The 13,540-nt window shown below is 52.9% G+C and overlaps 1 protein-coding gene across 1 annotated transcript in view; it reads right to left on the bottom strand.

Annotated features, from left to right (window-relative positions):
• Positions 1 to 13,540, bottom strand: part of cd2ap (CD2-associated protein) — a 30,894-nt gene that overhangs the window by 13,435 nt on the left and 3,919 nt on the right. The window contains exons 2-6 of the mRNA XM_086143244.1: positions 8,672 to 8,829; positions 5,224 to 5,437; positions 1,601 to 1,701; positions 1,349 to 1,469; positions 944 to 1,095 (exon numbers count right to left, since the gene is read on the bottom strand). Coding sequence (XP_085999370.1) covers positions 944 to 1,095; positions 1,349 to 1,469; positions 1,601 to 1,701; positions 5,224 to 5,437; positions 8,672 to 8,829 — 746 coding nt within the window. The remainder of the gene's footprint in view (positions 1 to 943; positions 1,096 to 1,348; positions 1,470 to 1,600; positions 1,702 to 5,223; positions 5,438 to 8,671; positions 8,830 to 13,540) is intronic.

Here is a 13,540-nt window from a genome sequence, read left to right as displayed (position 1 = left end):
GAGCTGTCAGCAGCGTGAGGTGGAGATGAGACATGGTGGTCAGGCGGGTTCCTTCAGAGAGGAAGGGCTGGAAGAGCAGGAAGACATCTGCACGATGGAAGACATCTGCACGGTTGGAAGACATCTGCGCTTCTCCAGGAGCCTTCGGAAGCTGAGAGGACATTCAGTGAAGATAAAACCTCTGGAGGACCATTGGCTCTCCCTCTTTGGACAGGCTGTGAGGAAGACCATGGCCACGTCCTACACCGGAGGGGTGGATCTTCAGCCTCAGGGATCTGTCAGCAGGTCTTCACCTGGTGTCTTCTGCTCCTCCTCCTTCCCTTCTTCTCTGGTTGCTCCAGAAGAAGCTGCTTTCCTCTGTGGAGGCTGTCCTTCATCCCTGCTCCTCCTCCGAGGAACGTAGAGAACAAGCACCCGTAGAAGACCATCTACTTGCAGTCTTCATCTGCTGTCCAAACTTCTCAGCTGTACGTGAAGTCCAGCGGGTCTTCGGCAGGTTCCTCAACCCAGGTGAGCAGCTGCTGTGAGGCCTCCAGGCGGTGGGCGTGTCTTCTGCAGGCAGTTCAGGTTAGCCTGGTGCAGAGCAGGTCCACAGACACGCACCTGCTGGTCCACCACCACAAGGCTTTGACCTCAGCAGGTCCTTCAGAAGGTCTGGGGCGTGGACTGAAGGACAGCTTGGCCGGACTCGGCGTGATGTTCCGCTGACGCTCATCGTCGTGTTTCATGACCACTGCTGGTGTGTGAGGACCATCCCTCCAGGAGGAGTGTGAGGGCCCGAGGAGGCTGGAGATCCTGGACGGAGAAGTCTAAGGTTGTGGTTTCAGACAGAACCTCAACACCCGACACTGAATGAAGAGCCGTCTGATTCCTGAACCCATCTGAAGGTCACCTGGTGCTCCCATCCCAGAAGAACCCCGGAGCCCTGGAGAAGGACACTCACCTTGTCCTTCTTCTCCTCCTCGGGGCTGGGCAGGCGGGTCCTCAGCTTGACGGAGCCCTCCTTGAAGATGTCCCCGAAGCCCACGCCTCGGATCTTCTTGGGCTGGGAGACCACCCCGTTCCCCGGGGCGCCGCCCTCCACACCTCCAACATCTGTGGAGGACATTCTTTCAGTCATTCTTCTGCGACGCTGGACCCACGCTTGAGACACCGAGTAGACCAACAGCCTGACTGCCATTGGGCATCAATGCATGTAGGCTCCTCCTTCTCCTGGAGCTGCTGGTGCTCTGCTCTCCTTCTACTTCCTGTTAGCAGGTCTGACACCCCTGGAGGACCCAAGGTCAGAGGACGTGTCTCCGGTCCACCGTAGACCTCCAGGGAAGACCTTCAAAGAGCTCCGTCTCACCGGTCTCGTCGCCGTCGATGCTCTCGCCGTCCTCCTTCATGGGGTCCAGCTCCTTCACGAAGTTGGAGGGGAACAGTGCCACCTTGCCGTTGAAGATGCCGTTCCACCAACCTTCTTCCACCTGCAGAAGCCAGACATTCAGAGCTCAGCCAGCTCCCGCTCCAGGAGACGCCGGTCGACCGGAGGCCCTGAGGCCCTGAGGTCAGCAGATACCTCCTCCAGTCAGAACGTGTGGTAGAACTTCAACGGTACCTCCTCGATGATGTCGATGACGTCCCCGACCTTCAGCTCCAGCTCGTCCTCGTTCTGAGGCTGGTAGTCGAACAGCACCTTGCACTGCCTCTTCTTGGGCTCTGAGGAGACACAGCACACCTTCTGCTTCCTGATGATCCAAACACAATCAGCACAGTGTGAAACCAGGAAGTGGGAGGGCCAGGAGATCAGAGAGAGTGTGTGTGTGTGTGTGTGTGTGTGTGTGTGTGTGTGTGACACGCAACAGACACACCCTGCTGAACAAACACTGTCACGCTGAAGAAGAAGGGGGAGGAAGGGTGGATCAGGGCTTCCAGCAGCAGCATTCCAGAAGGCATCTAGAACCCAGAGGAGGAGCTCCTCTCCAGAACAACACCTTCCAAGTACAAGATGGGACAAGAACCGAGGAACCCAGAAGAACCCAGAAGAACGTGGTGGAACTCAATTCATGAAAACAACATTCTCTCCTGAGGGAGAGGAGCAGGCTCCGCCTTCACCTCGCCACCGCTGCCTTGACTCCGCCCCCAAGGTATGACTCCGCCCCCCACAGGTGAGGCTTCAGTTCTAAACCTGCACGTCCCGTTCCACACACACACACACACACACACACACACACACACACACACACACACACACACACACACACACACACACACACAAAACAGCTTGTCCCAGCTTGCTGAACAGGCTCTTCCAGTCACAACTGTCATTATCTTGTCGTTCATGTCAGAGCGCGCACGCACATGCATGCGCACACACACACACACACACACACACACACACACACACACACACCGTGTCCTTTTGGAGACACTGTGGCTCTTCTGAGTCCACAGCTAATCAGGTCCACGTCCTCCTCATTATGGAGGTATAAATATCTAAATCTGTCATTCAGAAAAACCCCCAAACTTTATTGTCCACACACACACTCACACACACACATACACACACACACACACACACTAGAATGTCTCTTATGAGCTCCGTGACACACCGTGTCCTGGTGCACACCTTCTGCCCTGAGCAGGTCCAGCAGATCCACCCTGGCTCTGCAAAGCCCTGACCATCAGCGAGGGGAAGGTGGAACAAGACCAGGCTTGCAGACCAGAGATCGCAGACCAGAGATCACAGACCAGAGATCGCAGACGATCCTGGAAAATTACAGCCGGCTGCACCCACGGTTGCCGTGGTGACCAGGATGCCTTGTGCGGAGACGCCCTCTGGTGTTGAAGACCGGGAAACACCAGAGAATCGCATCTTAAACAGGACAGACTGGATGAATCAAACTGTTGTTCTTCCTGCCAATCTACAACACACACACACACACCTTTCAGATCAGTGGAGATCAGAAGTATTGATCAGGGTCACCTTTTCCAAAAACCATGTAGGAAGAACCAAACGACCCCCTTCCATTCCAAACCCAATTGAACATGAAGATAGGGACGAGCAGAGGTCCAGGGATCTGCAGGGACCTCCGGGGATCTGCAGCTCCTGGATCGGAGCCCTGACACGGCGTCCAGTGTCAACACTCTGCCTGCTCGTATTAGCAATGCTGTTAGCCACCTGCAGCTCAGTGTGTCTGAGACAAAGGAGCCGGTGGTGGATTTCAGGAAACAAAGGACCCACCTGAACCCGGTCACCATCAGGGGTACAGAAGTGGACATTGTGGACACTTACAAATATCTGGGTGTCCACTTGGACAATAAACTGGGCTGGACCTTGAACACCAACGCCATCTTCAAGAAGGGTCAGAGCCGCCTGTTCTTCCTCAGGAGGCTCAGATCTTTCAACGTCTGCAGGACCATGGTGCAGATGTTCTACCACTCGCTGGTGTCCAGCGCCATCTTCTACGCTGTTGTGTGCTGGGCAGCAGGCTGGAGACAGCTGACACCAACAGACTCTACAAGCTCATCAGGAGAGCTGGATCTGTCCTGGAGTGGAGCTGGAGTCTGTGGTGCAGGTGTCAGAGAAGCTCCTCAGCATCATGGACAACATCCATCACCCCCTGCAGGCCACGTTGACGTCCTGTCGGAGCTCTTTCAGTCGTAGACTGATACCTCCAAGGAGCTCCACTGAACGCCACAGGAGATCTTTCCTACCTGAGGCTACCAGACTTTTTAATTCCTCTTCCTTCAGCTGCAGGGAATCTTCAATCTTTGCAGTTACTGCTAACAGTTAGACAATTCATATTTCATTGTAGTTCTTGTTCTCCCTCCTTCCTACTATTATTTATTATTGTTATGTTTTTTACTTGAAACTCTGGCACAACCGTTTCCTTCGGGATAAATAAAGTTGTTCTCATCTCATCTCTCTCATCTCATTCATGTACAAAGCTAACATTGCCGAGACCGCGTGCTCGTACATTTCTGAATAATAGAACAGTAATATTTAAAACAATAGTACAATCAAGTATCTGAATATTCAGTAAATAGACATAAAGTGTTGTCCTTTTTAGCAGAAATACAACTGTTCATTTCTCATTAGCTTAATTTGACACTTTAGCTTCCGGTGAGTAAATGCCGGCACAACTGGCTGCAACTGCTCACTGGTGACTCGCCAGTTGCCGCTAACATTAGCGACCTATGTGCTGCTCATATAAAGCTAACATTGGCGACCCGTGGGCTCATACAATCTAATATTAGCAACCTGCTTGTGTGTACAAAGCTATTTTAGCAACCTCTGGTGCTGTACAAAGCTAACATCAGCAACCTGCACGCTTGTACAAAGCTAACATTAGCAACCTGCGCGCCTGTACAAAGCTAACATTAGCAACCTCTGGTGCTGTACAAAGCTAACATCAGCTACCTGTGTGCCTATACAAAGCTAACATTTGCAACCTACTCGCCTGTACAAAGCTAACATTAGTGACCTGCGTGCTTGCACAAAGCTAACATTAGCAACCTGCATGCCGGTGCAAAGCTTACACTGGTGCTAACATTGATGACCTTCTTGCCTGTACAAAGCTAACACTCGCGCTAATATTGGCAACCTACTTGCCTGTACAAAGCTAACGTACGCTACCTGCTTGCCTGTACAAAGTTAGCATTGGCAACCTGCGTGCTCACAAAAAATGAACGTGTTTGACCAGCGGGCTCATACTATCTGACATTAGCAACCTGCATGGTCGTACAAAACTAACGTAAGCAACCTGTGTGCTCGAACAAAGCTAACGCTGGCGCTAATATCGGCAACCTGCGTGCCTGTAAAAAGCTAGCATCAGCAACCTGCATGCTCATACAAAACTAAGGTTAGCAACCTGTGTGCTCGAACAAAGCTAACATTAGCAACCTTCCGACAGAATTACCTTTGGCTGATGACTGATTAGAATCTACATCCACTGTAGCGTCTACTGAGCACCCTGGGACGAGGCTTATCTGCCCTCCGGCTCGCTCCTGGTCCCAAACATGGCTCACCATGTTATGGACCCTCCGATAAACTCACAACACCACAGTAAACCTGGAATCGGACTCCGACTTTATGTATATCAACTATCCTCAAAGACCAAGAGGAACACCGATAAACAGACCAGACCGGAGAAGATCGGCTCGGACAAACGTACGCAGAGGTTCTGGCTACCCGGCAGAAGAAGCCAAAGTGGTTTGCCATCTCCCACCATGTCTTACTTTTAGCAGGAGCCGGCGGCTGAGGCTGGAAGCCCCCCGTCGGGATGCCGATGGTGCTCATTCTCTGAACCAGGTTGGCCACATTCCCGGCACTCTTCTCCCTCCGCTGGGGCTGAGAAGACTCCTCCTTGGGTTCACCCTTGGCCTCCTTGGTCTCCTTGACTTCCTTGGTCTCCTTGACTTCCTTGGTCTCCTTGGCCTCCTTCTTCACTTCCTTCAAACAACAAATAGGACACCAGTGAGAAACGAGTGTACTTGAACCAGGTCCAGTACCATGTGATCCGAGTGTCGGCGTCTGTGAACCGTCCCATATTCTGAGATCGGTATTTCCGGGAACTTCTGGACGGCAGAAGGTCCCGGTACGATGCAGAGCTACCTTCAAGAAATCTTCAAAAACACACCTGACTGTGGTGATTTCTAGTTTGGATTCTAATTCCCTCTCGGCCACCGAAGACACCAGCGGGACAAGAACTACAAGTATGGATCCAAGGAGTTCCAACCATCTGCAGTTTGTCGTGCAATTAATGTCTGAAATATCTTCCGACCAATAAGTTGCTTTGCAGCTTCGAACTGAAGGGTCCTCAGACACCTGCTGGACCTTTCTAAGGGAACGCGTCACCACGTTAACGGCGAGGAGAAAACACTGTTTGTATGTGAATAACATCCTTCAGTAGGAAACCCTGGTCATCTCAGGCAGGAGGACGTCCACAGTGGACCGACTGCACAAATATGGACTATCTGTTCATCACGGCAAAGTCAAAATCAGCTTTATGTTCATTGTCCATTGGTCCACATGTCTTGGACATACAGAGAAGCAGAGAAGATGTTTCTTACAATCTCAAGGTGACTGGAAATGAGGAATATAATAATGTGTACATTAGACAGTGAACGCTACGCATGAAACCACCGTGGACGGTACCACCACACCTGGAGGGTGTGACGGGTCCACGTTAACCCCGGAGCCCAGCGGCCTCCTCAGGACCCTTCAGGAGGAGATCTCCTCTGGTAGCCACCAGGAGTCCAAGGGTGTGTCGTGGAGGAAACACGAAGGAAAGGCTCTCCTGGACAAAGGAGTCCTTTCTGCTGAGAACAAACGTCAGCGGCAGGAAACAAACACGTCCTGGTGCACAGAGGCCGGGGGAGGACGGAAGGACGGCGACCCAGAAATCGCCGACGTCCATCTCCTGGGAGGAGGTTCGCTTCACAAACACACCCAGACAAACACCAGCCGCCTTCACCAGCACATTCTGTGTGTGTTTATCAAGTCTGACTCCACAATGGCAAACTTCCTGGTTCACACCAGCTGACTGTGCAATTCTCCAGCAGAGGGAGTCCAGCTGTGTGTGTGTGTGTGTGTGTGTGTGTGTGTGTGTGTGTGTGTGTGTGACCCAGATCTGCCCAAGTTATCCACAGTTGAACTTCTCACAGCTGACGCAGAACTTCAGAGGGGAAGCAGCTCAGTAAAGCAGGAGGACACGTGACGATGGAAGAAACAGCCTTCCAGATGCTCTTGGGCGTTCATCTCCACCTGGAGGGCTCGAGTGTGAAGATGTGCCTCTGCACGAGGGTTCATGAGGTTCTTCACTTGGAGCCGAAATTACATTTGTCATTTCCCCTCAAAAACACAGCTTACATCTCCAACTTCTTCTCTAAAACCATCCTCAAGTTGTGAGACCTTTATCTCCACAAACTTTAGAACAGCAGGGAAGAAGGGCTGGACCTGCTGCTCAGAGCTCAGAGACACAACTTTGACTGAAGCTCGTCTACATGTGTCTACATGTGTCTGCATGTGTCTGCATGTGTCTGCATGTGTCTGCATGTGTCTGCATGTGTCTACATGTGTCTGCATGTGTCTACATGTGTCTACATGTGCCTGCATGTGTCTGCATGTGCCTGCATGTGTCTGCAGGGGTCTACATGTGTCTGCATGTGTCTACATGTGTCTACATGTACCTACATGTGCCTACATGTGTCTACATGTGTCTACATGTGTCTACATGTGTCTACATGACTACATGTGTCTGCATGACTACATGTGTCTGCATGTGTCTACATGTGTCTACATGTGTCTGCATGTGTCTGCATGTGTCTGCATGTGTCTGCATGTGTCTGCATGTGTCTGCATGTGTCTGCATGTGTCTGCATGTGTCTGCATGTGTCTGCATGTGTCTGCATGTGTCTGCATGTGTCTGCATGTGTCTGCATGTGTCTGCATGTGTCTGCATGTGTCTGCAGGGGTCTACATGTGTCTGCATGTGTCTACATGTGTCTACATGTGCCTACATGTGCCTACATGTGTCTACATGTGTCTACATGTGTCTACATGACTACATGTGTCTGCATGACTACATGTGTCTGCATGTGTCTACATGTGTCTACATGTGTCTGCATGTGTCTGCATGTGTCTGCATGTGTCTGCATGTGTCTGCATGTGTCTGCATGTGTCTGCATGTGTCTGCATGTGTCTGCATGTGTCTGCATGTGCCTACATGTGCCTACATGTGCCTACATGTGTCTACATGACTACATGTGTCTGCATGACTACATGTGTCTGCATGTGTCTACATGTGTCTACATGTGTCTACATGTGTCTACATGTGTCTACATGACTACATGTGTCTGCATGTGTCTACATGACTGCATGTGTCTGCATGTGTCTGCATGTGTCTACATGTGTCTACATGTGTCTACATGTGTCTACATGTGTCTGCATGACTACATGTGTCTGCATGTGTCTACATGTGTCTGCATGTGTCTACATGTGTCTACATGTGTCTACATGTGTCTACATGTGTCTACATGTGTCTACATGTGTCTACATGTGTCTACATGTGTCTGCATGACTACATGTGACTACATGTGTCTACATGTGTCTACATGTGTCTGCATGTGTCTACATGTGTCTACATGTGTCTACATGTGTCTACATGTGATGGTGGCGGACCGAGGCCTCGGCGGGTCGTATCCACCTGGTCCGACCTAAATCTCACGGCTGTCCAGAACATGGGGTAAGAAGACGATCACAACAGACACCCCAGCTCTGGTCAGGTGGTCCAGTTTGACCCCCATCCGTCGCCTCCTGTTAGCGAGGCCGTTAGCATCTCGTCCGCGGACGGCTTTCATTTCCTTGGCCGTTTGGGGCCGAAGAAGGAGCGAGAAGAGCCAGATCGAGGTCTGCGGAGCAAAGTTCAGCAGGCGGCAGGCTCCTTAGAGGATTAAGCGTCAGGGCGTCAGCTCTGCAGATTACCCGTCTCACTGCGCCGGATTAGAGGCGGCAGGTGAGGAAGGAGGGGCAGGAGCAGCACGACAGGCAAAGAACCACCAGGTCAACATCCGCCTCCAGGATACCCTGAACTTTGAGATGGTTCTCGGCGAGTGTAGAAAGGGTGTCTGCGGGTCACGGCAGCTGGCGACCGGACGACCCGCCGGAGGTACGAGGTTCTCTCACCTTGACAAAGTTGTCGGGGAAGAGGCCCCTCCTGCCGTTGAGGTCCCCTTCCATCCAGCCATCTTCCTCGATGTACCGCACGTTCTTGATGACGTCGCCCAGCCGCAGGGTCAGCTCGTCATCGTGGAGGGCGTCGTAGTCAAACTGCACCACGACCTCTGGAGGGCAGCAGGACAGAGGACAAGAAGAGGACAGTGAGGAAGGAGGTGTGGAGGGCAGATCGGCGGCGAGAGAAGACCGATGATCCGGGGGGGAGCAGGAGCTCCTCTTTCAATGAAAAACACATCAGAGCGAGAAACATCTGGACCGTCGGACCCTGATGTCCCTCAAACCCTCAACGTCTTCTAGGGCAGGTGGCTGGATCGGAACCAGAACATCTCCCTGCAGAGGTCACGGTACTGACTCTGGAGGAACGCACTTCAAACCCAGAAAATGTTCAGATCTGAAGACCAGGACGGGAACGAGACACTTGGCCCTGCAGACCCTTCCTCCTGTTCAGACCCCTGATTGGACCACATCTCTTTGCGGGGTGAAACTGGGAGAAGCTGTTGGGGAACCCTGACCCCCACACCTCGGCGGCCCCGACCAGGAAGGAGCAGCGTCCACAGATCAGAAGGATCTGAAACCCAAACCAGGTCAACTATCTCCAGTTGACAGAGTCTCCTGATGATCTGCCTGACCTGATCCGAACCACACCTATTGTTTGATTTTGATTTCTAGCAGTTGGTCTTGAGGACGTGACCCCAGTGCTGGCCTGGTGTTGAGCTGTATGCAGAAGATCTGATGCTGGACACGCCGCAGACATGAAGAGGGTGTGAGATGAGATGTCTTCAAGGACAGAAACGCATTCCAGTCGCCATGAGAAGGTTTGACAAGTATACGTTCCAATCGACTTGTTCCGGCGCCTTCCAAAGAACCGGCGGGCCTCGGAAGCTCTTCTTAGGCAACCCGGATAAAAGGACATTACAATAATCCAATCGCCATGTCAGGAATGCGCGGATTAAGAACTCTGCGGCCTTCAATGACGAGGCGGGCCTGATCTTAAGAGATGTTTCTCAGGTGGAAGTGCTGGTGTGCTCTTTAATACGAAGGTCCAAAGAACGTATCCTATCAAAGAACACGCCAAAGTTCCCCGCCGTGACAATGCAGCGAATCCCATCGTCATCAGAAGACTGAGACGACCGTAAAAAGGGCGGTGACGATCACGGTTTCCGTCTCAGACGGGTACCGATCCACCTGGGTTCACTGGCACCTACAGATCCAGATCACCAGGATGGGACTTCTTCAATCCCACTCATTTCCCTGTGATTTTGACTTTGCGGACAACACTTCCTGGAAGTTTTGGTCATTTGAGGAGTTCCCCGTTCTTCTGAAAGACATTATGAACTTCAAAACTTTTCTTGCGGACATCGGCGGTCATTTTAAGAACCAGAAATCAGACAGGTGACTCTGTCTGGCCGGTGTACGAGGTCTGCAGAGGGTCTGGAGCGGTGCAGGACCCTCTGCAGGACCGGCCTCTGACAGCCGGAGGTGCGAGTCCGACGAGGCCCCAGACAGTACTTTCAGTGGTGAACCCACAGGAAGAGATACGGCCGCTACAGCAAACACCGCCTCGGACCGCCGCCGGTCCGCATGAGTGACCGTGGAGCTGAGGGACCATCTGGAGATAGCATCGGCTGAGCAAACACGCTAACACGGCCCGCCTGAGGGCGCCGGGCCGAGCGGGCCGTTCACCCCTGCACCCGGTTCTGGTCCAGGTCCTCCCCCGGGTTCACCATAGCAAGACGCTCCGGTCCGGCCGAGTCCCCTTGAGCGGACCGGGCCGGCCCTGCCTCGCTCAGCACATCATGACCTCCCGTACAGAAGCGAAGGGCTTCCAGACCCGAAGATATTTCAGGAAACTTCTATCTTCTGGGACTGAAACACGATCGGGCACTTCCAGCTGCGTGTCCGACTCCCCTCGTCAGAGATTTCACAACAACGCTGGGCCGGATTGAAGGCACATTTTTGTGGAGCAGCTGGAGATCGATGGGGAACGCCAGAACTGGAAAGTACAGACGAGCGTCCAGATCCCGGACGCGGAATTCTGTTGTTTTAACGTGTTTACTCTGAAATTCAACATGGTGATCCAGTCACTCGTGACATTGTTCCTGGGTGAGAGTGCTTGGCTGCCGGGTCAGAGAAGGACCAGGAGACTACTGTGGTGTGAGACTTGTCTTCTAGCTTCCGGAATAGCCAAAGAGGTCCATCACCCTTTTAGAGGTAATCGATTACATTTGCGTCCGGCTCGGTCGTCCAGAAGGCAGGAAGAGAGGTAGAGCTGAGGCTGAGCTGTGAGAGGCCGGCCCTCAGACTGTTCCTGGAGGAAATGCCGGTGAATCCATGAAGGAGCTCGGCGGGCAGCCTGCAGGTGCTGTGAGCTGGTCAGCAGGAGGTCCAACAAAGACAAAGGCTTCCAGAGAAACCAAAGCAGATCCTACAGACGCCGACCAGGACAGTCCTTCCTGGGCAGCGGCTCCTCACCCGGGGATTCTTCTAAACACCTCAGACTAGTCTGCTGATCCTGGAGACCCTCCCGGGAACCAGCTTTCAGCATGCTGCTCCTCCAGGATTAGTTGAAGCCCCGAAAGACAAACTAAGGTCTTGAGGTGGATCTGAGTGTAAACCCGCCCCGGGCGGCCGGTTGGTTTACGAGCGCTCGTGTTTTCACGGCTCAGGAAGAGACGCTCCCCGGCCCTGTGGGAGCACCGGCCTGGAGGAGGACCTGCAGGCCTGAGGGATCAACCACATGGTGAGGATTAGGTGTCCAGATTCAGCAAACACACTGCTAGCCGGGAGTTCCTGCTACATCACAATACGTCATTCGGTTTCCTCACTGATCTTCGGACCTACAACTTGGAAAAGGTGACATTGGAAGGGACGAAGGTCGAACGTACGAGGTGCAGGTAGCCATTTCCTGCCTTTGCTGAAAGAGCTTCTCAGACGTACGCAGCAGAACGCCGCCCCCACCCTGCAGCCCAAACACACCCGGGACCAGACCAGGTACCGATTTGGACGCGTGAAGAACGCTCAGGATTTGTTACGTGGAGATGAAGACATCTTCGGGGCAGGTCCCTGCCGGCCAGCACAAGGATCTGGGCTGTAGAGAAGGTCCTCCTCTCTGAAGACACCAGGAGCACGGATTCAAAGAGAGGGAGGAGCATGACTACAGAAGACTGCACGGCGGCAAATATGCTATCTTTTGAGATCATCGTGGTTTAACGCTGCAGCCTCAGGGAGTGGTGGCAGAGGATTCCTCACATATTTGGCTTTGCACAAACATGGTGGAAAGAGGGAGGGCTGGAGGAAGGTGGAGGAAGGTGGAGGAAGGTGGAGGAGAGCTGGAGGAGAGCTGGAGGAAGGTGGAGGAGAGCTGGAGGAGAGGTGGAGGAGAGCTGGAGGAGAGTGATACCAATGGGATTCTTCAGGAAGAAGAAAAACAACTGCATGTGCACACAAATCTGACGACGTCAGATGACAGCGGCAGATGTTAGCTTCCTCGTCACCTGGAAACCAACAGGCTCTAGAAGAAGGAGGAGAAGCAAAGTGCTCCTCAAGCACTGCATGGTCACCCGCAGGTGAGGAGGCTGTTCTCCAGGATGGACCAGAGCCATCCAGAGGTTTCTACTGCAGTGGAACAGGAAGGAGCTCCCGTACGACTCTGAGGAGCACCTGAGCTCAGAGTGGGTTCTTGGTTTAACAGAAGAGTCGACCCGTTCTTCTGCAGGCAGGAGAAGAGTCCCATGAGAACCACGAGGTCCCGACCACCGCTTTGGGACGGACCTCCACACCCAAGTTCTCAGGTTGATTTTACTCCATGTCACCAGCGTTCCTCAGTCTGAGGAGTCAGGATCGAGGTCTCCGATGCTGCTTAGACCTTCTGAACACAAAGCTGGGAGATCTGAGTGCTCCTCAGAGGTGATGTAAGAAGGATCCTGAAGGATCCTGGGGTTTCTCCAGGGTGGGACCACTGAGGTTCCTTCGCATGTGGAGAAAGTGACGAGGGTGCTGGAGAATCTCTGTCACACCACATTTCTGTGGGCCTGCTGGGACTCCAACCAAAACACTCCGGCTGGTGTTTGGACGTGCAGGAGGCTCACCGACGTCCTGGACGTCTCCTCCAGCCTCGGAGCTCCTCAGCCCTCAGGAAGCTCCTCATAGCACATCATCCCAGCCTGCACAGCTCAGCCAGGCTCTGTGGGTGTGTGTGTGTGTGTGTGTGTGTGTGTGTGTGTGTGTGTGTGTGTGTGTGTGTGTCTCCATGGAAAATCAGAGATTAGTTTGACATTCAAACAGAATTTTGAGCAGCTAAGAATCCACACTTTCCCCTCTTTTATCGTCACTCTGACCTCCTGCAGAAGAAGAGCAAGAAGAAGAAGAAGGAGGAGGAGACGCCGACCTGTTTGGAGGCGTTGCCGTGCAGGACTTGTATGCAGAAAACAAGCTGCACGTACTCATGTGTTTCTATTGCTGACTGACACAGATTCTCTTCATCTCCATGGACACACACCACACCACCTACGGACCACATCACGTGACCTTCTCGTAGCGATTGGTTCTCAGGCCGAGCAGGAAGTCCTCTGCGCTGCCAGCGGGGTCGAGCACAGGCGACTCTTCATCGGCCCTTCAGATCTTTCCATCCCCGCTGCTAGAGAAGAAGGCTGGCTCGGGTTCCACCCATGGTGACCACTTCATCCACACACTGAGGTGACAACCATGAGATCTTCACGGTTCCCGGAGGTCTCGGTGACACCTCGATCTCTTAGCAAGGGGCTCCAGGAGGGAGAGGAGCGGTCTGGAAACTTTTACAAGTATGTTCAAGTAAGACCT

This window comes from Fistularia commersonii, chromosome 36 (assembly GCF_037954325.1).
Source record: "Fistularia commersonii isolate RoL2024-O1a breed Wild chromosome 36, RoL_Fcom_v1.0, whole genome shotgun sequence".
Lineage (NCBI taxonomy): Eukaryota > Metazoa > Chordata > Actinopteri > Syngnathiformes > Fistulariidae > Fistularia > Fistularia commersonii.
This window is presented reverse-complemented; position numbering and strand designations above follow the sequence as displayed.